The following is a 27,627-nucleotide window of genomic DNA, read 5'->3' as shown; positions in this document are numbered from 1 at the left end:
AATTGAAGTACCTTTCATTTTTTTCCCCCACAGGCATTCCGGTTAGCAAAAAAATCTCCTAGTATACTTCACATCTGCTACTTGGTTACAGTTATGACCAACAGAACATGATGTTCTGATTTTAAAAGATATGTTGTTTTATGTTTACTAACTGAAATTAGTATTACCTTGAAATGAGTGAACCAGACATTGACTGAACAATGCTCTCAGACTACTCCACCACCTCCACCAGGAGTCACTGTGCTGCCTACTGCGTATGTGTGGTCTAAAGATATTTTGCATTTATCTGTGTATGTCTCAGCTCCGTGTGCCACTTATAATAATGCAAAACTGTCAGAAGCACTAGACACAATGATGTAATATTAAACCCTACATTTAAATTCCCAGAAGCAGTAATGCTGACAACACAACTCAAATTTCCAATGGCTTAACATGTGTCTTGATATTGCATGAGGTTTTAAGGAGGGAAGAAGTGGTTTGTATAACTTGGATGCAGGCTTATTCAAGGAAGCTCTGTCAGGATAAATTTTAGAAATAATATGGAATGACCGAAGTAAAAAACCCCAGACTATGACACTTCTCATTACTAGAGAGATGACAACAACTTCTATTATTCTACGTATCAGTCTTGTGCAATTCAATAAATGGAGGAGTAGCTATTTTCTGTTATACTTTGTTAAAATATACTATTTGTTCCATGATTTTGAAGTTTTCAAAGCTGAGTAGTACAGCTACCATCTACATGTCTCCACCTATTACAGGCAGGAGTGCTACAGGTGCTTCTTATAAAAGCTTCCCAACGTATCCCTTTATGAGACTGGGCTTTACTAAATTTGCAGCTACCCAGTTTTGGGGTTTGAACAGAATTTCCCACACCAAGTGTCATTTGTGTGAAGGTTAATTCAGAACAGCTCAGTCAGTCCATGGACAAGGCCTCAGTATAATACAGCTGCCCAAAGAAGAAAAAGTTAAGGTTGAAAGGTAGCATTAGATTTAAATCTTTGGCCAAGAAAAACTAAAACTGTAGTCATTACTACAGTAGTGGAGTCAACCAGTGAGATTGGGAAACACTAAAGGCAAATACCTCAAAAAAAAAAAATTGAGGCAGAAGACTGTGTGTGTTTTGCGCATGAGACTATCACAACAACGATGGTTGGTAAAAGCAACATGGCTTTGGAAACAGAGTTTCAAAATCCCCCACTGAAAACCCTATCATACAAACTTCAAAGGAACATAGGTAAATGAAACTGGGGATATTGTCCATCAAGTTACGTCTAGAAATTTCCAGATAGTCAACAACACAATACTAAACTTATAATGGCAAAAGTCAAAGTAGAAATAAAGCAACCAAAAAGAAGCAACAAAAAAACCCACACAAGTTATTATTTATTTTATTTAGAAGTAAAATAAAACATGACATTTCCATCTAGAAGCCACTGGCATATGCTGCAGTAAATTCAAACATGGAGAGGTGGACTTAGCTTTCAGATTCCTCCCAGTTTCAGCTCCTTTCTTTTGCACTGGAGCTTTGTGCAAGCTCTGATACACCTGAGGGCACAACTGTTTAAGGCAGCCGCTGGAGTTCAAGCTTATCAGCAGATGGAGCTTCAAAGACATCATCTTCAACACTTTCTTCTATCGGCTTCATCTTTGCTGAAGTTCTCAGGTAAGGAGATGTCCGGCCTGGGCCTGCCACAGGTACAGAGAAATTATCAGTTAATTTAACAATACACATCTGCTACATAGACCTATCTGTGACAGATCATTTCCAATCTGTGGAGAGCATTGTCCAGACACTTAGACCCAACTCTTGAACTCTGCCAAGTTTGGTGCTGTGACCACTTCCCTGGGCAGCCTACCCAACCCCCCCCAGGTGAAGAGCCTTATCCTGACAGCTGGCCTAAATCCTCCTCTGACACATCTTCATAAGTTTTACGCAGCATGATAACGTAAAACTTATACAAGATTTGTACCTCCATAAACAACCACAGAGAAAACAAGATTTACAGGCAAAGGCCACGTAACTTTCGACTGACAGTGATTTTACTGCAACAAAACTACCTTTTAGAAAGGCGGCAACTTGTCTGCCAGAGCAGAGCTCACACCACAGCTATCGCTGTCAAGATGTTAAATGGAGTTTTTGTGCAAGTTACCACTGCAAACCACCTCTATTGCTGTTATATTTTCAGTATGAGGGTCAAACCAGAGAACTCCTTTGACACCAGTTGAACAGTTCTATTTTCTATTGTCCACTCTGAAATTGAATCTACTCGTGGACATGTATTTTTCTCAGTACCCTCTTCTAGAGTTAGACCACCGCAACAGTATGAGGTTCTAAACAGCCAGTATACGATGATGACCAAAAAGATTATGGAAATCTTTGAAATCCCATTTGAGAAGAAAGCAGCAAAAGATAAAGGTCGTGCTAACAGATTGTTTGCATACAAACTAAAAATTTAAATGTTCTTGAAAAAAATACCGATACCCGTAACACACTCTTATTTTTAAAAAAGTTTTCCAAATATGCATTAAAGTGCTATGTTAAGGAAGCCTACTTACGAGGAAAGACTTGTCTGCATTGTCTGTGTTACAGAGAACAATATACAGTCACGGGCAACACCAGTACATTTTGAAGTCACATTCACAAAGACAATGTTTGGAATTGACATTTCAGAACTTTTTATGATAAAAAAAAATGCATTAGTATTTTCTTTTGAGATTCAAAAACTACTTAAACTGCCATAATACAGGGTTACTCAATCATATTTTTAGATACTGAAATTGTTAAACATTTCTTTCCACACAGATGTGTTTTATGGCCTAAGCAAATGATAACTAGATCAATTAACTGGCTAATGTACCCCACCCAAAGTCTGTGGGTACATTTGGATATAATATTGGCTTTTCTGGGAGACACCCTAAGGCAAAAGGGTGCCTAAAAATGCTGAGTCACAGTTCCAGCTTTTTTTTTTTTCTGGTAGCTCTTTGTTTTAGTGTAGTTTATTGTTATTTTTAAAACGGTTTTCTTCTGTTTAAAACCACTTAATTCTCTCCAGAAAACAAAAGTAAGCAGCCATAAGTTTGTACAACAGGATCCAATATAAGGTCTAATTTGTTCAGCCTGTTCGTTTCAAAGACATGCTCTTACTTGCTCCAAATACAAAATTTTGTCTACTGATGCCGTTATCCAGTGTAGGACAGATGTTTGTAGAACAGATGTTCAAGTTACTGAGTCAGACCTTCCTTTCACTACATTTTCTTACCCTTTCTTGAGGGCCTAAGCCAAAATACACACTAAATTTCTGTGAAATCCTGCTTTTAACCACAAGTAGGGAGCATATAATTTGATAATACCACTAAAAGCATTACCAAAGCAAATCCTTTTTACATTCCTGCTCAGCTTAGAAGTTAACAAATACAGATGCACAGACCAGCAAATCTGAGCTATCTAAAACAAGTACCACAGAAAAAGAGACTGTATCTCTAATAAATATGAGGATGGCTGTCAAGCAATAGAATTACAGAATAGAAACGAATACCAAAATATTATTTAAAAGACTGAAATTCAGGTGAAACTAGGCTTGTGATCAGGTTGAACTATTTTTGCTTAACTCAAATTTTGGAAAAAGACATACCTCTATTTCACTTACTAATGAATTACATACAGATGGACCATGGATGTCAAGCACAAGTGTCACATGATAAACAAACCCCACTTTAATACCTTTTTGAGGATGCCTGTTGAGTTAATGTGATGTTATCAACAGAAAACATCATGCTGCAAACGACTCACTCCGTAAGCATTATAGAACTCTTGTTGGTTATTTCCTTAATATAAAAGCAAACAGTTAGTTGGGTTTCTTAATTAATTAAATTCAAAACATACTTTTGTTAGTAATTGCAGTTTGAGACCTACTAATTAGTAATTTTAACCCTTTTATTACTAAATATTTTGAAAAAGGATTAATATTAATTTCTTGAGAAAATGAGTCAAAGCTTATCATTTATAGCACTGATAAAAGCATAATTTTAAAATATGGGATTACACAAAAATATAAATGCTCATTTTTTTCAAGAAGATGGAAATTAGGAGAAGAAAACTTATTTGCATTGTAATAGTCAAAAATTACATTTGTAGTGAGAGGCTTTTGTCCACGCAACAATCACCTAGCAATGACAAAACAGTATTCCTGTAGATTTCCCATACAGGTAAGTTCCCTTCATTAGTTTTTTTATTCTAATTAAAAAAAAAAAAAAAAAAAAGTTTGTCATTTCCATACGTTTGTCACAAAATCTTTTGAGGATTTTGGATTGTGTTTGTTTGTTCTCAATAAACAAATGTATGCCCGTAGAAGGAGGATCCAGGGAACAGCACCGGAACTGTGAGCCTCAACATGTGCCTTATACTAAATCTTAAAAAACAAAACAGACAGAAAAATACCCCAACTATTGCACTGAGAGCACCCAGCAGAAGATTTCTGAAAACACAGCAGTGGCAACGTAAATGGCAGATTTTTCAGTTTTCCCTGTGATCTGAAAAGAAGTGCATACATTGCCACAATCCACACTGAATACAAATCTTTATGCAGAGCTCACCTTGGCAGCAACCCCATCATTAGCAATGACAGTACCCAGGAATAATTAACATGCTATCTTGGCAAAAACAAAGATTGAAGCATTACAGTTCAAGGAGACGAACAAACCTTTTACAGAAGTCAGAAATTTCACAATCGGAATACAAAGACGAATAAATAACAATACTTTCCATGGTGTGTGTTGCACTGGTGTAGGGGCAATCCCTCTGCCTCCCCAAAAGTAAGGGAAAATACTGGATTTGGGAGGCTGCTGCCTCAGCTGGGCTGAGGAATTTAAGAATACAAAAGAACATAAACCCCGTATCTCTTGGGGAAAACACACCCTGTATACAAAAAAAAAGGTACACAAACCAAGGAAAAGTACAGCAGAGAAAAGTGTATTTATCAAGTATGTGCTAAGCACAAATGCATCTTGCGGATTTACATAATTACAGCTGAACTTGTCATGCATTTCAATTACTCTCTCCCAAAGCTGAAATACTGGTGTAAGAGTTTTGCTGTTAAGTCCGAAAGAGGCATTTTAATTCTAACTAACTGCACAAACACAGTTTTACAATTTCTCTCTGAGTGTGCAAATTCACCCGAAGGCTCTCTATTCAGGAAGCGGCTTGAATTTCATGGAACTTTGCTGTGCGTGGAACAGGTGAAAAGCCACTAGAGGGTTTTAAGATAAAGATCCGAGAACAGACCAACAGAGGAGACTTCGTGGCAGGAGTCGGCTACAGGCTGCCTGATCAAGAAGAGCAAGTAGAAGGAAGCCTTCTTCCAACAACTGGATCACAGGCCATGGTGCTCGTGGGGAATTTTAGCCACCCCGGTATCTGGTGGAAAGGCAACAGAGCTGGGAGCAGGCAGTCCAGGAGATTTCTGGAACGCAGCAGACAATTTCTTCGCACAAGTGATCGATGAGTCAACTAGGGAAGGCGCTCTGCTGGACCTGTCACTGATGAACAAGGAAGAACCCATCAGGGAGCTGAAGGCTGCTGGTAATCTTGGCTGCAGTGTCCAGGAACTGGTGGATACTGAGTGGTGTGAAAGACAAATAGTAGAATTACAGCCTTACAGGACAGGGGACTGTGGCTTGCTCAGGGTTTTACTCAGCAGGAACTCATGGGACATGGCCTGCAAAGGGACCCAAGGACAGATGGTTGATCTTCGAGGACACCTTCCTCAAAACACAAGGACAGTCCATTCCAGTGCACAAAAAGCTGAGCAAGTATGGTGGAAGGCTGGCATAGATGAACAGGAAAGTTCTGACAGATCTCAAACAGTCACACACAAAGTCTAAGTATGGATGAGCTCCTTGGAGGGAATACAGAACCACAGCCCAAGCATGCAGTGATGAAACAAGAGAAGCCAAACCTCAGCTAGACCTGTATCGAGTGAAGGGCAACAAGAAAGGCATCTACAAATAAATCAGCAACAAAAGAAAGACCAGGGTAACTGTGAGACCAGAGCTCAGTGATGCACAGGACACAGGAACATGAAAAAGTCTGAGGTATTCAATATAAATTTGGGTTTTTTCCACTTTAGAGGTTTGTCCTTAGGCCTGCTAGGGCTTTGCATCCAATGGTAGAGACAAAGAGTCATGCTTGACTGACAGAAATCCTGGACTGAGTTAGGAACAACTTAAATTGACAGGGTGAACACAAGATTGTGGAACCACATGGGCTGCATCCAAGGGTGCCAAGCATTGGCTGATAAAATTGCAAGACCCCCTCTATCATCTTGGAAAGATGACTGCAGTCAGGGGAGACAAATGAAAATGCCACCATCACAGCAATTTTAATGAAGGGGAGATGGAACATGCAGAAAACTACTGGCCTAGCAGTCCAAATTAATTTCCTAGGAAGATTATTGAGCTTGTCTTCCTGGAAGCCATTCCAAGCACACAAAGGGATGGGAAGGTGACTGAGAAAGCCATCACAGATGCTGGCTGCATCTGATTACTCTGACCACCTTCCACCTTTGGTGGTGAGATTATGGGCTCTGTGTATGAATGGAGTACAGTGGATGTTGTTTACATGGATGGTAGCACAGCCCTCCACAGTCTGCCCCCGAGTCCTTCCAGACAAAAAGGTAAGAAACAGACTGGATAGATGGACTACAGCTTCAGTGGAAAATGTGCTGTACTGCCAAGTTCACAGGGTGGTGAACAGCAGTACAAAATCCAGCTGTCAGGTAGTTAGTTACCAGCAGTGTTCTCAAGGGCCAATGTCAAGGCCTACAATATCCAAGATATGAATGATCTGGTTGATGGGATGGAACGCCCTCCTGCCAAGCTCACAGACAAGAGCCAGGTAGTGAGGAAAACTACAAGACAGGCCAAAGGGTAGGGCAGTGAGTCTGGACAAGCCGTCGGAAAAAGAGAAAAGAACTGACAAAAACAACAAGTTCATGAAAGGCAAATCCCTGAACCCGGGATATGACACAGCTACACAGCATTACAGCCTAGGCTCCAGCTGGTTGGAAAGCAGCTTTGCAGAAACAAACCTGGGTGTCCTGGTGGACACAAAACAGAACATGAGTTAGCAGAGTGCCCCTGCAGTGAAGTGTGCCATCCATATCTTGGGCCACATTAGCAGCATATATTGAGCCATATAAGCAAGAGCATAGCCAGCAGGTCAATGAAAGTGATTAATCCCCTCCATGTGGTAATCGTGAGACAGGATCTGCAGTGCTGCATCCAGTTTTGTTCCTCCCTGTACAAGAAAGGCATGGACATACTGGAGCAAGAGCAGTAGAGTGCAGCCCAGATGGCCAGAGGCTGGAGCAGTGATGTACAGGTTGCAGGAGCTGGGTGTATTCAGCCTTAGGAACAGAAGGCTCCCAGGGGATCTGACTCTTGTCTTTGGCTACCTAATGGGAGGCAACACAGAAGAGAGAGCTAGACTCTTCCCAGAGGCATGCACTAAATAAAGAAGGAAAACAAGCATGAGTTGCAATAAGGGATTTTTTTTCACCATGAGGGTGGCAAGTCCCTGGAGCAGGTTGCCCAGGGAGGCTAGAAGATCTTCCAGCTTGGAAGTACTCAAAACTTGACTGGACATGGCCCTAGCTGATTTTGCTTTGGACATGAAGCTGGATCTGATAATGTCCAGAGGTCTCTTACTACCTCAATGGTACCGTGATTCTGAATGTCCTTGCAGGGAATGGAGGGGAAAAAGAAAACAATACTGGAATTTTCATCATACTATATCCCAGGTATTGATGTTTTAGTAGGGTGAAGCACTAGCAGGGCTTTTGCTTCCATCTATCTGGGCATGCAGACTACAGCAATGTTAAGGAGTAAAACCAGATAGGCCCTCCAGGTCTGAAGGTGTTACTGGATGAGAACTGTGAGGAACACAATGGAAAACAGATAGTTAAACAGAAAGATGCAAATATTTGAAAACATTTCATCTTAGCAGAGACTTTAACCATAACAAATAACTGGCAGAGTTTTTTTCCTCATATATTTGAATTCTAATCACTAAAAACAATATTTCCAAAATCAAAATAAAGAATCCTATATGATCCTTTCAAATGCTGTTAAATTAACAGCTTATGCCAAATGCAAAAATTGAGCATCTTCTGGGGTTTTTTTATTCAAACACTGCTTTCAGAATTCAGGTTAATGTTGACATTTAGACTCAGATGAACTAAAAACGAATGACAGCAAAGGCCTAGAAAGAATAATTTAGCATGCTTTCAAAAAGGAATAAATTAAAAGAATAGAAGCAAAAAGGTCAGACATGGTTTCTTCTCTCACTTCATCTGTTCTCTACTACTCCTGTCATACAAGGCACAGCAGAGGAGAGCCTGACAGGATACTTGGAGATTTTCCAGGTGACATCAAAATATTAGTTGCATACCACATTCCTCCAGATCCTGCCAATACAAACTATCTCAGGAGGAAAAGCAGAACACCAGCTTGCTGAGGGAAAATATTTTGTTTGGGTTTTTAATTTCTGTAAGCACCAGTGACAGACCAAAGGACATACTACTGTGAATGTACCTTCAGTTTTGCCCCATTACGATAAACATTCCATATTATGTTTAACATAAACATTATGCCAAAGATTATTACTGCATGCGTTGGGGTTTTTTTTTTTCCACTATGTACATGAGGTATCTTCATTTAGAACACAAGGCCTCGTGCATCTAATGACTGCCCTATAGTTAGCTCTCTTCATTTATCTGATGCAGCAGCACCCAAGAACCTACAGTCTGCTCCCACAGAGGGCAACAAGAGTGCTGCAGCAGTCAATGGTCAACCTGAGCTGCATTCAAAACTGGCACAAACTACTCTGAGCACTCACGAAGAGAGGATGCAGAGGAAGTCCCCCGAAGAAACATCTGCAAGCCATCCTCGCTGTCACTGGTACTGGCCATGCTGTTCCTCATCTGCATCACAGAGAGCTGAGAGCAAAGGCTGGGCTGTCGATCAATCTTCTTTGAAGCCTAAAAAAGAAAAAAAATTACTTTAAAAAAAAGATATCAAGCATATTAAAATAAAAATAGAAAATTACTACTTCTCGTGTAAAAGATGCTCCGGTCTCAGCCATGATTATACAAGAAAATTGTTATAGGAGAACATTTTATGCGGTGTAAATCAATTTAAACAGCAATAGAAAATGCCAGTAATATACTGGAATTGGAATACTGACAAGTATGAAACTGCACATTAATTAATTCAATTTCAAACCGCTTTCATACTGAAATTTTCATGTATTTTCTTACAGAAGGTTTGAGGTTTATTATCTGGTAATTCATTATTTAAATATGATGCTCTGCAATTAAATGTAGACTTCATGATGAGGCTGGTCCTCCTTGCTCAACAAAACAGCATGCTATATAGAGAGGCAATTTATACCTTAACAGAAACACGTTCATTTTCCTGGCTTTTCATTTCATCATGTTAGAAAAGTGGTGAATGCCATTCCTTCCCAGTAGATGACCATTTGCCTCTTGATTCTACTGCAGACTAAATGCATCAGGTGAACATTATCCTCTCCCTGTCAAATGGTCTGAGGAGCTTCCATTTTGCTTTGAGCAGCCTTCCTGAGAAGCCTTTATACTATAACATTCATATGAAGCCATACATTGTACCTTGTTACTATTACTGCAAGTCAGAATGCTATTTTAGGTGTATGTGAAAGGTAGCAATCAATGACAAGACTATAACAGATAACTCCACTGAATTTTAAAAGTCAGGAACTAGTATCCTATTTCATGCAAAAAGGAATAACTATTTTCCCACCATGAGTGAAAATCTCCTTAGGTAGGAGAAAATCACAAGTTTTCTTATAAAATGAATTATTACTTTTCTGTTTTCCAAGAAAAATTTGTTTGATAGTTTTACCTTCTCCACTACCATCTAGAATATGAACAGTCAGTACTGTATTTATTTCCACAATCCCCTACATACATGAAGTCAACCACAACATTTTCTGATGAGACTGACACCTGTTGAAAGGTATCGAAGACACCAATAATATTTATATTTCAAAGTGAAGCTTGTGAGAGGTGATATGTACATAGAGTGCTGGCAATGGGAAAATCAAGAATTTATTTGATGTTCTCATGCCAAGTTATGTAGGATGAGCTCAAGCAACAGGATTTTTATTTTAGGAAAAATAAAAAGATACTACAAATTTCCCAAATGCTCACTCAATTTTTACAACATACATTTTCAAAACTTATTATAATAAACCAGCTACAATAATCTTAAATTTATGTGACTATTGCAACTAAAAACAAAGACTCAGTACAATCTGAAGTTAAAGTGTGCAGATGTTAAGTCAAAGGAGGGGCAAAATTTGTCGGATTTTTTAATTCTTCAAAATTAACATAAGGAATAAATAATGAGACAAAATGAAACTAAACTAAGATAGTTCGTATCTCCCTGAGTACACCCAGATCACTTACCAGGACACCTAAAATCCACTCCCCTCTACAGGCAATGAGTTATATTCAGACCACTTAATGTTTTATATGTAATTATATTTTATATGTATTGCATGATGCCTTCTGCTAACTGTATGACATCAACATAATGTTTGCTTTTTTTTTTTTTGCATTTGCAACCCTCAACGACACATTGAAATTATTCTTCCTAGGAATCAGTATTACGTAATTGCTTGCTCCCAGTAAGAATTTTTTTAAGAAAAAAACTCTCAAGCTTCCTTTTACAAAGGCACTCATTTGTTAGTGAGAAAGGATATCAAGGGAGAAGTTATCTTTTTAGCTACTGGCCATCATGTCTAATAGTTAGCTAGAAATATTTTCACAATTTGATCAGATGATTACTCATCTTTCTTGTACATTACTGTGTTAACTTTAACAAATGCTGCTTCTCACAGAAATGTTGCACTGACTCACACTAAAAGGCCACGAGGTTGCATTCAGAAGCTGAGGGCAGCAGGTTAAAATAAGGCGCTTTAAGAGCATTTACATTTGAAGTAAAAAGACATTTGTATGTGGGAGGAAAAATTCCCCAAAAAACCCTTAAAGTCGCTTACCTTGTCATTTAAGGTTGGGTCATTCAATGAATAAAGTTTATTTGTAATATCTTTGCCAATAAGGTACTTAAAGATCTCATAAAGAAATGGCTCAGACTCCAAAAAGTAAGTCAGCCGTTCCCTGGACCAGCACAGGAACTTGCAGTTATCATCTGCAATAATGGTGACCTGAAAAAAACCACATTAACAGAATCAGCACATTTAAAAATGTTTTAAGATGGGTACACTTAAACATATTTTAAAAGAAGTGATACCATTTTATTTGTGACTTCAGTTAAAATAACTGCCATAGAGCTTTTAGGTATCCGTTTGTTATGAATGTGATATTTACAAATGTAAAAATTCTCAACTATTTATTATCATTGTATTTTTAACCGATACGTGTAGCCGGTTTGTTTTACAGAAAACCCGGGAGACAATAACAGGGGAAAATCTCTCATGAGTTCCCAAACCATAAGAGCATCTATCTAAGAGGAAATTTATATATGAAGTCTGTCCTACAGTGACAACAAGTACTTGCAGCAGGCCTATACGTAGCTTGGTTTTATTTTACATCGCTGTCACCAAACAGGAACAACCGGTATCACCCAAAGGTCTCCACTGAAGAGTTTTTAGTGATTTAAAAAGAAACATTTCCACCTTCCTCTCGTAACTGTCGTGCCCGTCGATCCCACAAGCACAGCCTCGCAGCAGCCGAGCCTAGGCCCTGTCGCTCAGTTACCGACAATGCAGTTACGGGCAGCTGCAGGGCACCTGGGTCCCCCTCATGCGAGGATGCGCTCGCCAGGTTCATCCCCCTGTGCCAGCAGAGGCCAACGCCACACCAAAATTCACACCGCTCACACCCAGGGACAGGGGAAAAAAAAACCCAAAAAACCATAAAGTCCAAGAAATAACAGAAAACTGTCATATACCCATGGATATAGACGAATATAAGCCCACAGGCTGAGGAAGAATTCGCCAGCATTGCCAGCAGATGGGGTCCTTAAGACTGAATCCGTCTCTCTTGAAACAGCAAGGCTGCCGGTATTCACACGGCAGTAACAAGTAGAACCCACGAATAAAGGATGCACCCTGCTCCAGATCACAACAACTTCTGAGGCAGGCAGGAGCTGAGGCATGACCCGTTTCCTCCGAGAGGGGCTGACTGGTGTCCAGTAGCTCCCAAGAGAAAGGGGCCGCGCCAAGAGGGCAGCCAGGCTCGGGGAGGCCTCGCCGCGGTGAAGCGGACGCACGGGGACAAGCCTCTCCCGCTGGCGCTGCGCCCGAGGTTTGGCTGGCACGTACGACATCAATCACCGATTTCAGAGTCTGCACTGCTCTGCCTCCCGCCCCTTCTGCCACGGCATCAGCGTGGATGTATCAGTCAGACACAGTCCGGTCACTACTACACACACCTAGCTAAAGAACATCAAGTAAGAGGTAGCAATATAGCCATTTCTACGGGAAAAAAACACCCTTCTCTAAAAGTATTCCAACCCTCCAAACTATGAGAATATATATTTAATATGCTGGCATAATTACACCGGTAGAGAAATATACCCTTATTGTTCCTCATATGAATATCTTTATTCAAAATACTGAGGTAATTTTCAGCTTATGTTGCTTCAACAAATTGCAAAATGACAGAAGTATTAATATGCTTTTATAAATACCAATTTCTAATTACTAGTGCGTGAACTCCTAGACTTTCATTATCACAGCAGTCCTTTTTCCCTTTTCTTTTTTTGAACCAGTGATGAGATTTTCATATATATAATCTTTTTCCATCAAAACTGCCTCTTAAAATTATTTCTCCTGAACAATCCCTTAAAACAAAATAAACTTAGAAACAGTAAAAGAGAACAGAATAGCAAAAACCTGACTGCTCAATACACACCATTATAATACTGTTTTGCAGCATTTAAAAGTTATTCTTGATATGGTCCATCTTCAAAAACCTATTCTAGAAGGATAGCAAAATTATTCAAGTCAAATAGTTCATTGTTGATCAAATTTATACTCTATCTTTTTTTAATGGTCTCACCAGCTCATATCCAGTAACATTTAAAACAAAGTGTACCTGGAATTTCTCACCCCGGTTCATCTGCGTTGATCGAAATTCAGGAGAATCTATAAAGGCACAGGGGTAAATATTATGCAGAAAATGCCCTCGATAAGACACCTTCATTCTGGAAAAAAAAAATGTACAAAACAACATTTTAAAATCACAGAGGCTGATTAATTTAACCTAAATTTGGGCAGGATTATTGACAACGGTAAAGTAGTAGGCAGCAGGAATAAATACGTTCATCTTCTGGAATATCACTCCCAGAGCTACCCTGTTTTCTGTCTTACTGATTCTAAGCAGAACAGACAAATAGAGAATTGACGAACGTGGGACATATCCACAAAACATTGTTATTCAATATGAGAAAGGTCATGTTGCACAGCCTGACCAGAATTAGGCTTCCCTTAGGTAAGCAGCTTTGTGGTAATGAGTAAGAAAAACAATGAAGCCTGACATCACTGTTGCTGTCAACAGAAACTGGTTAAAATATTGGCCAGTATTTAGCATGAGTTTCAAAATTACATCCTGGCTGTGGGCACATATTTTACCCTTTCTCACCTGGATTCTGTCTGCCTCTGGGCAGTGCACCTGCCCCTCTCTACTTGCATGTACAAGTGCAATGAATCCATTCCAAAGGCCTGCTGTTTTAAAGCCTACTGGAGAGATACTTCTTCCCTTATGCACCCTATTTTTTAACCTTAAAACCTGAGAATGGACTAAGGAGACAACTAGGATATCTAAGACTCAAACAAATCTCTTGCTTATTTTGCAAGACACTGCCTTCGTTACTACGCATAAAGTCCATTCAGCTGCACATGTAAGTGGATACACAATATGCTCCCAGTAAGAGATATCACTGTCACTTGAAAATGGTGTCACAAAATAGTCCATAAGTAAAGACTACTTGACTAAAGATCATAACATATTACAAACAATTGCAACCTCAATAATTTTCTAATTTATTCAACCATGACACAAAGCATATGACTGTCCCCAAGCTTTTACAGAACCTACTTCCCCTTCAGCAGGATGCTTAGCCTATCATCAACTGATGTTTTATCTTCTGCTGCATAGGCTTGACCTGTCTTCAAAGTCTGAATGTTGCAAAATTGTCCAGTTAGTCTTTGGAAGAGCTCTGGAGGCACATGGAGAGGTTCAAACATTCTCTTGTAGAGGCTGCTAAGCTCCTTCTCTATCTTGATCTAGATTGGAAAAACAAGAGACATCAATAAACACAGATGCATTAGTTAAAAGACTGCACACAGGCTTTAGCTTGAGGGACATCTTTGGTTTTACTATGCTTAAGCAAGGGAAGAAGTGGTAAATGTGTGATGTCTACCCACAGACGCTGCCTATCACAGCGTGACCCAAAACCTTATCTAAAATTAGCCAGGATGGCACACTGGTGCTTCAGAATGGTGTTCCATCCAAGTGGCACACTAAATCACACACAAGGAGCCTTCTGAGATGTCTGTTGATGCAATAGTGAATAGGACTTCGGCAAGAATTATACAGAGAAAAAAAATGAGACTGTCTTTCACACTGCATGCACACATCCCTGTGCCTATCTCTCAGGCTCTCCTGGGAGCGCCTCTCATCTCTGAGCTTCCTGGCTTACTTGCAGTAGAAAAGCAAGTCCTGAAAAACAAACCAATTATATTGAAACCACATGTGATGAGGGAGGGAAAAAAAAAACCACCAAAAACACTGCCAGCTGAACATCCCACATCTAAGAGCCCACCCAAACTCAGGCAGCAGCAATGAGGGATGTTGGCTGAAATCCTAAGCCTGGAAGTCTTCCCTGAATGAAGGAAGCAGGGGATGAGACAATATTACAGCCTTCCTGAAAGCAGAGGCAGCCTGAATAAAGCTTGCATATTTGCCATGAGGAAGACAAACTGAAACAATAAGCACCAGATAATGAAAAAAATAATATATATATATGGAATAGAGAATAAGGAAAAACCACCAAGAAAGAATGGCAGAAGATAAAGAGGCGAGTCTCTGACTCATGTTCAACTCTTCCTCCAGGACCTGCAGGTCCTTTCCTACAAAGCTGCTTTCCAGCGGGTCAGTCCATGGCATGCTGATGCATGGGGTTATTCCTCCCCTGGTGAAGTACCCCACACTTTCTGTTGAACTCCATGAGGCTCCTACTGTTCCAGCCTGCTGAGGCCCCTCCAGATGGTCTCCCAACCTTCTGGCCTATCAGTCACTCCTCACAGTTTTGTGTCATCAGGGTTCACATCTGCCCCACCACCCAGATCATGAATGAAGATGTCAAACAGCACTGTGACTAGTACTGGCCCCGAGGTTACACACCACACACTAGCGTATGTTTACTACACAGCTCCAACTGGACTTCTTATTTCTGATTACCATACTCAGCCCTGCCATTCAGCCAGATTTCAATCCACTGTATCCTCATCCAGGCCACACTCCAACAGATTCTCTGTCAGGATTGTATTCTGTGTTGAAAACCTTACCAAAATTAAGGTTGAGGATATTCACCATTCCAAGCTATCTGGCCTGTCACTTCACTGTGGAAGGTTATCATAGAATGGCTTGGGTTGGAAGGGACCTTAAAGATCACCCAGTTCCAACCCCTCTACCACAGGCAGGGACACCTTCCCTGAGACCAGGTAACATCAGAGCTTCAACCTTGAACACCTGTAGGAATTGGGCACATGCAGCTTCTCTCAGCAACCTATTCCAGTGCCTTACCCCCCTCACAGTAAAGTATTTCTTCCTAGTAGCTAATATAAACAAACCTACTCTCAGTTTGAAACCATTCCCCCTTATCCTATCATTACATGCCCTTGTAAAATGTCCCTCTCCCTCCTTCTTGTATTTTCCCTTCCAGTACTGGAAGGCCACTATCTGGTCACCCCAAAGCCTTCCCTTTTCCAGGCTGAACAACCCAAATTTTCACAGCCTTTCCTCACAGAGAACCTCTTCTATCTCTGTGCTTGGGACCCCAGACCACCCCAGGTGGGATCTCATCAGAGCAGTGACTTCCCTCACCCTGCTGGCCACACTGCTTTTGAAGCAGCTCAGGATACAACTGGATTGCTGTGGCTGTGAGTGCACATTGCCAAGTCAATGCCAGTCTCTCATCCATGCCCAAGTCCTTTTCTGTAGGGCTGCTCTCAACCTGTCCATCCCTCAGCCTGGGTTGACACTGGGGGTTGCCCCAACCCAGGTGTAGTACCTTGCACTTGGTCATGTTACATTTAATGAGATTTCCAGTGGCCCACTTCTCAAGCTTGTCCAAGTCCCTTGGGATGGCATCCCAGCCTTCAGGTGTGTCAAACAACTCAGCTTGGTATAATCTGTAAATCTGTTGAGGGTGCACTCAATCCCTTTGTCTATGTCATTAATGATGACAATAAATAGCACTGGTTCCAAAAGGAACATCACTCGTCCCTAATGTCCATCAGGACTCTGAACCTTTGGCCATTACCCTCTGGAAGTGACCATCCAATCAGTTTCTTATCCACCTATTATCAGGCTGGTTAAGCATGACTTCCCCTTAGTTAATCCTTGCTGACCACTCCTGATTACCTTCTTGTGCTTCATTTGCATAGAAATGTTTTCCAGGACTACCTATTCCTTCTTTTCAGAGATCAAGTTGGGGCTGACCACTGGGTTCTCCTTCTTGCCCCTTTTCAAGGAAAGGAGTGGTATTTGCTTCCTCTGTTCCTCACTCACTTCTTTCTGTCACCACTGTTATTCCAAGACTATCAGGAATGGCCTTGCAGTGACATCACTTCTTGTGGCTGTGTGATATCAGGGCTTGTGGACTTAGAGCGCATCACTTGACCCAAAGTTACACTGGTTTCACACTCAATCAATTTCAAGTTAAATATTCCACAAGTAACTGCATTCATATGAAATCCAGGTTTTGAATTTCCTGTATGTTCCTTATGCCACAATCTTGAATCCCTCAGAAGACATCCACACAGACAAAACAAGGATTAAAAGTAAACATGCAAGAGAAATTGTATTATGCTAAGGACTTGGCTGAGTTGTTTGATTTCATAATATGTTCCATATCCCCACAAAGCTGGATGACGGTTTTACCATCATGTTCTCCAGGAACTCTTTCATTTTTAACAGCTATACCAATTTAATTAGCATCTCTTTCTATACATGACCACTGCAACTTAAAAAAAATACATTTTCATCTGAAAAAGGAATTTACATATCTCCCAAGATTCCTGAAACCAAAACCAGGCATACAGACATTAAGGGCAAATTTTGGCCCTGGAGTGTTAATCCAATCCCTTAACTAGCCCCTGGTTCACGTTTCCTGATCTTCCTCTAGTGTGTAACACTTTGAGGAGAAAGCAGGTGTAGCCACTTTCCTAAAGACCGATCAGATTGCAGGCTGTAGCTGCGCTTTAGATGGGCTCCCTTAAAACAGACCATTCCCCCTTCCCAAGCACAGCTGACTGCTCCTCCAGTCATGCTTGTGGGTCATATTCCAAACAAGCCATATGGGTAGGTGTAATGTTTTGTTCAGCAGGGGTTGAAATATTCTGGGATGCTGCCAGAACTCCGAGTCAGGCTGATTAGACTCAGCTTCCACTCCCGACTAAAAAGCCAAATTTGTCAAGCCCCAAGGAATCAAAACCACTGAAATAATCTTCTGGTCAGAAAAGAAACTCACTGTGATTTTGCATGCTCCATTTAATAAAATAAATATTTAACAACTGAACGTATCAATTATTCATTTTGTAATATGACTAACTTGTAATTACTCTGCCATTCCTTTTTTTCCTTGGAAAGATCTTTTGTGAGAATTACCAAAACTGATCAAGATGGGCAATACAATAGCTGCAGAGAGAAAATCTCATTCAAAAATTAGTTCCTATGAGTTCTAATTTTTTCCCCTATTCTTTGTCAGGAAAACACTTAAAACAGCTCTGGGGTTCATAATAAACATGTTAGACAGCTAAAACTACATGTGTGACTATCAGACATCACTTCAAGTATGCTTGTTGATCATAGTTTTTTAACAAAGACTGATATATTTTTTAATAATTACTGAAAATATTATGTATTACAGCAATTAAAATAATATTTTCCATGCAATGTTCATAAATACCGTAATTTCTCAGTGGAAAGAAGACTATTGAAATTAAGCCTTAATATGCAAAGAATCAGCACTACCTGAATATTCTATCAGACCTAATTTTTGGCTAAGCTTTTAAGTTGCACAGGTCACATAGCACGGTTGCTGGTAATCTTTGGGTGAATCTGTGTTCCATACTGGAGGAACACTGCTGTAGGTAGAGCCTCTTCCTTTTTTAACACATGTACTCAATTTATCAACTTGTTGTAGACAGATGCAATTTAACCTTTAGCCTCCTTTTATATGCTGTGGTTGCCTGCCAGAGTGTGAGCAGTGCAGAGTTTATGGGAGTGCCGAGCACCTCCGTTCTGCTGTGGTTACAGTGACAGTGGGCAAGGGCTACAGAAAGAAAAAGCAAAGTTAAAGGCAGGTGCTCCAGGCCTCCTTCTCTTAGATGCAGTTTCTTACCAACTTTGGTGACTGAGTTTATCAGTCAAGCTTCATATTCTTACACAATTCCTTCCTTCTGTATCCACCTACAGAGTACTTCAATCATTTCTACCACTTAACCTAACTCCAAAAATAATTCTGCTAACAAACTTACTAGAGGATTTTGTGAAAATAGCTGCCTCTTCAATACCATAAACAAATTCCCCCAATCTATGCCAACATGGCTTTTAGTAGACAACTGTAATTACAAAAGAATGTCTTTCTTTCTTCATTCAGCATTGATTTACACATTCCAGGGTGATTTTTTTTTTTTTTTTTTTTTTTTTTTTTTTTGGTTGGTTGGTTGGTTGGTTGGTGTTTTTACTCAAGCCCAAACCAGCACATCCTCCCAGGATGCTTTTTCACTCACCAATAATCTCTTATTTAGATTTTTGGAAAGGAGTGGATGGGTGCAAACTCAAGGACCTTTACCTATGTTTAGAGATGCCACAATTCACAATTAAAATACAGGTAAGTTAAAAGGCTTGGTTTCCCAGGGAAATGGGTTTCTATCAGCTGAGCACTCCTGCCTTTTGCAGTAATTTCTGACTTTGGTGGCCATTTCCTGTCCCATCTGACAGAAGATTAGAAGCCTCAAGAGTTATTAAAAAGGCTTAATTGGTGGGGGCGGTTAAAGCAAAGCAGAACATGCTAATTTGTTTGAGGGAAAAGAATGGAACTGAGTTCATCCCATACTAGAAACCAGAGTACCTGCATGGGATATTTAACTGTGGACACAGAGTAGGTAGAGCCTGGCCTCACTGGCTGTTATCACTGCTGCTATTTTGTGTGCTGGACAGCATGGCCACAGCTACCTTGCAGAAATGCAATGCAGTTTCATCACGTGCTGCATCTCACATGGTGACATAAATGGATTGAACAGGCTGAAAAAAATAGCATTAGTAATACTAACTACAGAGGAAGTTACCCTTTAAGTAGTAAGATGACCCTTCAAGAGCAATTTGAACTAGAAACATTTACTACACATCTACAATTTTCTAGTAACAGATCAGTCTAGTTAGTTTTAAGCTACTTCCTAGGCAAGACAGAAGTCAAGGTTTATGTAGCCTTGCCAGCTGATTTCTTAGTTACTTTCTTGCACAGCCCGTGTTGAATTGGTGGAGAGCTTATTTCCAGTTAGGTTCTGTTTTCTCTTTTATTTTTGGTACAAGTTGTTGCACACTTCCAGAGGGTGTCCAGAGCGTGATTTTGGGCCAAACACAAAATTATTCTGCTGAAAATGTGCACTAATCAATTGGTTTGCCCAGCAAACATGGGTAAAACTTCTTTTGCTTGCATCTTGCTAGACTGCTTGTGAACTTTAGCTGTTATACATACCGGTCTTCTTTTATACACTAAGTATATGAAATGCAAAAGGTTGACAACCAAAAACACAGAATTCCAGATCATAATGTCCAAGGCACAACGATAGAGCGTAGCCCAAATGATGAATAATGCACATCCTGTAAAAATTTAAAAAAAAAAAAAAAAAAGGAGAAAGTTAAGTTTCAGCAAATAATAAACATTCCTAGAAGCCATCAAGAATATGTCCACTGAGTATAATTATGCTGAAAAGCAATATATTCTCAAGTTAAGCTTTCATAGAGATAAGCTCTCTGGATGAAGGCATGCAACAATAGCTAATCACTGCAATGCTGCAAACAGGCACTGGGGGCAGGTTGACAGACTGCAGCCCTATTACATGGGACTGCAATACTGAAATGACAGTAATTCAGATCAGGATGGGGCAAGCAGAAAGGTGCAGTCCATGATGATTTGTCACTGAAATGAAGTAGAAAAGAGACGGGGGAAAATTAGGCAGCTAACAAAAATTTGTGTTGCATTAATTAGACAAAAAAAGGCCTAGAAATGAACATTCACACCTAATTAGCAAGGAAGAGTTGCATAACAACTTCCTAAAGTCATATGCAGATAGTTTCTTTTAATTCTCAAAAATAATATTGCTGATGCAACAAGGCCACATCGGGAACCGGAATTCTCCTGTATAGCATCAATGACAAAATTTCCAAATGCTTACTCTTTTTTTAGTTGCTTTGAGTAATGACACTTGCTTTAAAATATAAGGCATCGTGTATGATTAGGATTCCATTTTCAGCCTACAAAGACAATATTTATCAAATGATGGATTATGTATTAGTGAGTCTCTCCCTGATAACTGTGAGCCTACCATCCAACAGAGACGGCTGGAGAGGTCACAGACATACTTTCTCTGCAAAGACAAAAAGGAGACAGTGCTGAATGAGTGTTCTTACCCCCTTTCTCCCTGAAGATGACATTGACTTAATGAACTCAGTATCATATCTAGCCTGTCTGGGTTGTTAACTGATGAGGCAGCACTTGCATATGATTAGAAAATTCAAAATACACTGACTCTTGATCTGCTTATTAGTTACACTGCAAGGCACAGGAAGACACGATGTCTGGATGTATTGAAGAGCAGCACAGAGGTGGGGCAGGGTCAAAGCAAAGGGAACAGATCCCTAGGAACTCTGCAGAACTCTGATTCCCCCTCTGCTCAAAATACTACAAGACCTACAGATCAAAATGGCAGGCTCAGCAAGTGCAGAGCTCCTCTTGCTTTTAAAGCCAAGATAAAAGGTCTTCCAATGCTCAGACCTGTGGTCATCAGTGCAGTCTGTTTTACGAAGTTACCCTATAATAAATATAAAATACAAAATGCAAGAGCATTGTAAATTCAAACAGTTCTATCATAAATTTGACCCACACTATAAAGCCAATAAGCACTCAAAGATACTTAAGCATGCTCTTGTTGGATTGGATTTATCCTTCTTACACTGGAATGAGTCACTATTCCTTCTTTGATCACAAGGATCTTGTCCCACACAAGGTACAGAGGCTTTGAAATAGCTGTGGGACTGCAATGCTACAAATCAAACCACATTTGCTCAGCCTCAACCATGCCAAATTTAGGTTCTCCTCTCAAGTCAGACTCTGGTGTCACAAGATTCCTACAGTGGTAGAAGAAACACAACTGATATCAGAACACAGAATACAATCCCCATCGGAAGGCTGCACTTTTAAATCGGCAATGAAAATAATGCTGGTGACCCACAGGCGCCACGTGCTTGAACCCACATTAACATGGGCTCACAGCAAGCTTCTCAAGGAAAATCTCACCTACCAATGCACAGTCCCAGTACTTACTTGAAATCTAAAATAAAGGTCTTAATGATCAGACACAACTGATTTGAAATAAGTGGATTTTAAACATCCAGTTACATCTGGCGTAAATGATGTCCACTTGCTTTCAAGCTGACATCTTCATAGGTTTGAAATTGCAAATTACAGTTATAGGAAGTTTTAAGAGCCAAGGGTTATATAATCTTTCTAGAAAAGACCAAAGCAGATCCGGTCTTAGACCAAAACTACCTTCATCAGAGCACAATGGCCATTAATAGAGGCAGTAATTTCACCACAAACTGCAGGGACCAGCTCCATAATGGTCAAAGCCAGCCATTTCTGTCACATTTCTGTCTCCAGAAGAGCTCTCCTACCTATGGTGAGCAGGCCTCGCAGAAGAATCATATGAAGATTCAAAGTAGTTGGAATAACCAGTCCAACTGCAAAGCAAATGTTTGCCACGTGGAAAACAAGATGATGAATCTCTTTCCAGTTCTCACATGCAGTCTCATTGAGAGGATCAAGGGTGGAATTTTTTAAGTCTGGAACAAAACTTAGTGGAGTAACAGTGAGTGGGCTCATTGCTGTAGTATTCATCTTGGAGACTCCTGCAAGGAGAGGGAAAAAAAATTCACTATGCATTGAACTGAAACACAGTAGACATACATGTGTCTAATATGGGTTTAGGGTTATTTTGTCTCTTCCCAAAACATATTTTCCATTATCATTCATGAAAAAAAAAAATGCTTTAAAAGGGTAAGCTAGGTCTATAGTTCAATAGTGCTTTGCTATCTCTTTCACCTAAACCACAGCCACCAAAACAGAGAGGCTGCTAAGTCTGCTGCCAGTCTTTTAGGGAAATCACTTGGTCTACACAGTTAGAACAAGCCTGTCTGTGTGCGGAACTACTGGAGAAAAATGAGGCAGCTAAAGACTATTTCTAATCTAAATATATATAGGATGTTTTTGTTGTTGTAATAATAAATATAACACATATACCTTTTGCCTCAATTAAATGGAAAAAAAAAATCTGTGGGCAAATCCCAATACAAAAAAAATGACTATTAAAAACAAACCACAGGGAGAAGCTGGAAGATTTCAAGACACTACCTTTAGAATATTAAAAGCTGGTCTCTCTGGGTAACTGCAGTCAATGTTACAAGCTCTGCAGGTCTTCTCAACCCAGAGCAGGTCTCAGCTGAAGGAACACGACTGCTCCTAGACATGTCTGCTGTCAAACACAGGAGAATCCTGCTTCCAGCAAGGCATGTATGATCTCTCACTGCCTCAGAAGCAGAAATTATATGGAGGTGGGCTTGAGTCTCATCAATATGCACTTCATCACTGAGCAAAGAAGCTCCATAACATACAATGCACCAAGATTTGCATTCGATTAAATTCTGTAGAGACAGTGCACGTCCCTGATGTGTGTCATCACTAACTGCCATGTAATTTATCTGCTCAGCAGACAATTTTGGGCCACAGTTAATACACTATTTCCTGCAGACTTGAATATACTCTGAAGCATCTCTGTTAATTAAGATCGTTTCTTGACCTGTGAAATAAATTTGAGTTGCTTCATCTCTTCATTATTTTCTTGCCATCAACCTGTGTACAGGGCATAAGCAAACTGTAGAGTTTTCAAAATTAATCAGTGTTTTAGATCCCTTCTAAAAGCAGTGGGAAGAAAGAAATCCTCAGCCCTCTCTTATGGTTCATCTCCTATGCCCAGAGCCCGTCACAGCTAAGGTATGCTACAGAATGTGCAGAGGCATCCTGCAGGATCAAACACTAGCACAGATAAAGTGTATCTATATCTAGACTCAAATTATTTCCAAGGAAAAAAAATATCTAATCCTAAATATCTAATCTAATCGAAAATACATCATTCACACACATCTTAAGATATCAATTTCCTCTTTTCATTCCTACATTAGTTATTTACAAAGATTAATTAAAATGTGGGGGTTTGTCATAAACTCTACATTGAGCTGCTAGCAACCATCAGGCCTATCCAAATATACTTCTACTTTCAGCTCTTTCACGAGTTCATCAAGAGAGTCATTAGAGCAGTTTCACTGTCCTGACAAAGCCACTCACACAGCGAGCCAAAGCCTGAGCCCCTGCGAGGCTGCAGGACTGGCATTTTAATGTGCTCATAAACAGGAGGGAATTGCTAACTGGATAACTATGCCTGTGCTCATTTTACACGCAGCTCATCTGGTGCTCCTGTTGTTTCCAAACAATATAAACTCCTTACACAGGAACAGCAGGATCCCTAGATCTTAAAAAAAACATAGTCAGCTGAGTTTCTACCTATATCAAGCCTTTCACTGCTCAGCTATGTGCCAGTAAAGGCACCACCTAAAATGCCAACAGAACAAGTAAAGACAACCAAACTCACACACAGATACAGAACCAGCCATAAGTCCTTCAACTCAACATCAAAAGAGGCTGCAAGGAGTAATTTCAGCTGCATCTGATCACAGATTAAAGCAGCCTTCCAGATGCTCGGTATTTTTTATTAGCAAATTTTGTACTGCTCCACTGTGGGAACAGAGGCTATCTTACCCTTTCGACTCACCTCTAAAGCATCATACATTTGAACACTGGAAACCCAACAAACCGAATTAAATATACAGCACCTGGCAATCTCATTCCCCTCGCAGCCCAGCCAAAACACTGCTCCCCTTGCTCTTCACAGATACTGACACAACAAATCACAAGCTGTAAACTGAAGTAATGGGAAGGAGTTTCTCCAAGCGTTATGGAGCAATTTAAAGCATCCACAGTTGTAAGAGGATGTTTAATGCTTTTGAAGGTCAGGTTTATCTACCAGATTGCCTAAATTAGAACCCCAGAACCTAAATCTGCCCACCTCCTGTTTTTTATAAGTTTTGTCTTTACTATCTCAGAGTCTTTATATGAATACCTTTGAACTTCACATACTACTCACAAACAATAATTACCGCTCCCCTAACATACTGGAAACAGCAGAAACGAGAACTTCTCCATCATGGTGGTATTTAAAAGCTGACAGAAATAGATTGATGCTATCTGCAAAATGACAAAAGGACGGACTTAGACACGGGCTCTGAATTTCAACTAAGGAGACTGCTTTGAGGATCAGTAAAAAAGCAGACAGGCAGAGCTACAAGCTGTGACCTAAAGTGTGTCTACAGGTAACACTAGAAAGACAAATATCCAAAATGCCAAAAAACATCATCACTGTAATTTTTAGATCTATCCTTTCGTCCTAGCATCTACTGTTGCCAAATTATACTGAAAAATGAGAGGAAGTCTGCAGTTCCACAAAAGAACATGCAATTATAATTTTTTACCTTCTATGACCTCAGAGAGACAAAAATTAATTTTGAAAGTACAGATTTAGGCCTTTAAAACTTTAATTATATCTACAAAGGATTAATATATCACAAGACTGTTCAGTCATATGCTTAAGTCTTCAATGCAAAGATAGGTATTAATATCAGGAGTTAGAAAAACAACCAACATAGTCAAATAATTTTGTAAAGTTGGGGTAAAATAGTATGCACTGAAATTAAAGCTTTATGGGACATAAGACAAATCATTAAAAGAGCAGTTTTTCGTGTCCAGTATATATCCATCACATGGATTTAGATTTACCAAACCAAGAATTTGAAAATTCAGATGACTGAGAACTCAAGCAGATTTGTTGTTCAAAGAGGAGGGGTAAAAAAGAGGATATATATATATATATATATAAAAAGAAAAACTCACTGACTCTTTAATATTGAACCTAATAGAAATTAGCGTAGTTTAAAAAAAAGCCTAATTTTTTTATTTTATTTTATTTTTTTGCGCATGAACATGATAGAAAGTAGAGGTAATATATAGTGGTCTTAGGTCAGAAAATACAAATTCTCAGAATATAAACAAGGTGAGCCTACTCTAGGATTTTGCTGTACTCAACAACATCTTTATACAAGAGACCAACCTTCTGAAAAGCATTCCCAAAAGATTTAGTCCACAAATATTCAGACACCAAGATTACTTTGAAAAAAGAGTAGCTTTTATGGATAACTAAACAACATTCACAGAAGACAGACATAGCAGAAAATTGTAAAGCATTTGGTTCTTCTATGAGAACCAGTCAGCCAAGCTGATACGGGACAGTCCCAAGCGTCCCACTCGTGCCATTACGCACTTTATTGAGATTATTCATATCCCACAGCTTTACTGGTCAACATTATTCAAGTGAGCTTCTTAAATCTTTACTTGAGTATGTTTCTGTAACTTTACAGTCAATGCAAGCTAAAAGAAAATAATTTAATTATACTTGCAAAACTTTAAACTACTTTTCTATGGTCTTACAGCACAGAAGCTTCGTAGAGATTTTAGGAAATAATTATTTTGTGACCTGAAGACAAACTACTACAGGTAGCATAGCTGAGTTAATTACACTGTAAGTCACCAACTCCCTCTTTTTGCAAAGCAGTAGGAACGAACAGGAAAGTGGTTTAAGAAAATACGTATTTCATTATGCCCCTTGCAGCAAGTCCCATTCAATCAAAAGCGTCGGTAACCGCAGAAATTTGTTACTCTCTTTAGTCACTCTAATCCAGAGAACATTTAACACGTTCATTCTTCACAGTCAACAAAGCACCCACACCGTGGAGCGCCTGCCGCCGCCGCTCCCAAGCCGAGCGGACCCGAGGCTGTGAGAGTCTCCGGGCTCCGCTTACAGCGCTCACGGACGCGCCCAGCGCCCGCTCGCAGGGGCGCGACCAGCCCGCAGCCCCGCTCTGCGCTCCGCAGCTCCGTGTCGGCCCACAACGCCAAACCCACCCTTTGTACAAAATAAACGCGAAAACAGTTTTTAAAAACTGAAAATAATCGAGCGACTGGTCCCTTTCCCCCCAAAAGAGCCACTTCGAAAGCTGCAGCCCGTCCCTCCTTCCCGCGGGCAGGGCACAGGCGGAGACCCCGGTCCCGGCTGCGCCCGCAGCCCGGCACGGAGAGCGACCGAAGGGAACCAGAGACCAGGGCCGGGACCGCGCGTTCTCCCCGCTGGCCGGGCAGTTCCACAGCGGAGCCTGGCGCCCACCCCTCCTGCCGCGGGCGGAGCGGACCCGCGGCCCCGGGCAGAGCGGGACCCGCCGATGCTGGCCCCCGCCGATGCACGGGAGGAGCGCCCCTCACCTGCCCCGCGCCCGCGGAAAAGTTTCCCGGCCGCCCGCACCGGACGGCGACGGCCCGGGGCTGCCGCTCGTCGCCGCTGGCGGTCCCGCGGCGGGCACGGAGCCGCGGCTGTGACTAAAATAGGCAGAGGAGCCGCGGGAGCTGCGGGCGGCGCCGGCGGGGCCGGCACCGAGCGGCCGCAGCGCGCAGGCGCCTCCGCCGGGCCCGGGGCTGCGGGCGGGCCGGGAGGGGCGGGAGAGGCCGCGAACCCCGCGGAGCCCCTCGAGCATCACCCCGGGCACCCCCGCCAGGCCGGGGCCCGCGGGACCGGGCAGTGCTCAACAGAGGCGCCTGAAACAGGTGGGGAGAGCCACCGCGCAGAGGTGCGGCCGTGCCCCGCAGCCAGAGCCCCGCGCCCGGGCAGCCTGCCCGGCTGTTGGGTGGTTAAAATTAGAAGAGCTGAATTCTCCCCTAAACCCGTGGCAAGCAGTACTGCCCCTACATGGTGTGTCAAAGAGCCTCAAGAGCCTTAGTAAAACTGCTCTTCTCGACTCGGCACCTGCTGCGGTTGCTTGGTCACCAGCGTGACGT

At 41.0% G+C, this 27,627-nt stretch overlaps 1 protein-coding gene across 3 annotated transcripts; it reads right to left on the bottom strand.

Annotated features, from left to right (window-relative positions):
* Positions 1-1,374: 1,374 nt before the first annotated feature.
* Positions 1,375-27,153, bottom strand: BVES (blood vessel epicardial substance). Of its 3 annotated transcripts, none has more exons than XM_040057910.2 (8): positions 27,058-27,153; positions 22,251-22,484; positions 20,053-20,177; positions 14,163-14,350; positions 13,161-13,269; positions 11,099-11,266; positions 8,897-9,038; positions 1,375-1,689 (listed from the first exon to the last, which is right to left on the bottom strand). In XM_040057910.2, exons 2-8 carry the CDS (start codon positions 22,471-22,473, stop codon positions 1,565-1,567), a joined length of 1,080 nt encoding a protein of 359 aa, XP_039913844.1. In that variant the 5' UTR covers positions 22,474-22,484; positions 27,058-27,153; the 3' UTR covers positions 1,375-1,564. The 3 variants fall into 3 exon arrangements, with proteins under 3 accessions (XP_039913844.1, XP_058275645.1, XP_058275646.1); XM_058419662.1 differs by lacking the exon at positions 27,058-27,153 and adding an exon at positions 24,862-24,942; XM_058419663.1 differs by lacking the exons at positions 1,375-1,689; positions 27,058-27,153 and adding exons at positions 4,056-5,538; positions 24,862-24,943.
* Between the last annotated feature and the right edge of the window lie 474 nt (positions 27,154-27,627).

Source organism: Hirundo rustica, chromosome 3 (assembly GCF_015227805.2).
Source record: "Hirundo rustica isolate bHirRus1 chromosome 3, bHirRus1.pri.v3, whole genome shotgun sequence".
NCBI lineage: Eukaryota > Metazoa > Chordata > Aves > Passeriformes > Hirundinidae > Hirundo > Hirundo rustica.
The sequence above is the reverse complement of the archived record's forward strand: the minus strand, read 5'-3'. Positions and strand labels throughout refer to the sequence as shown.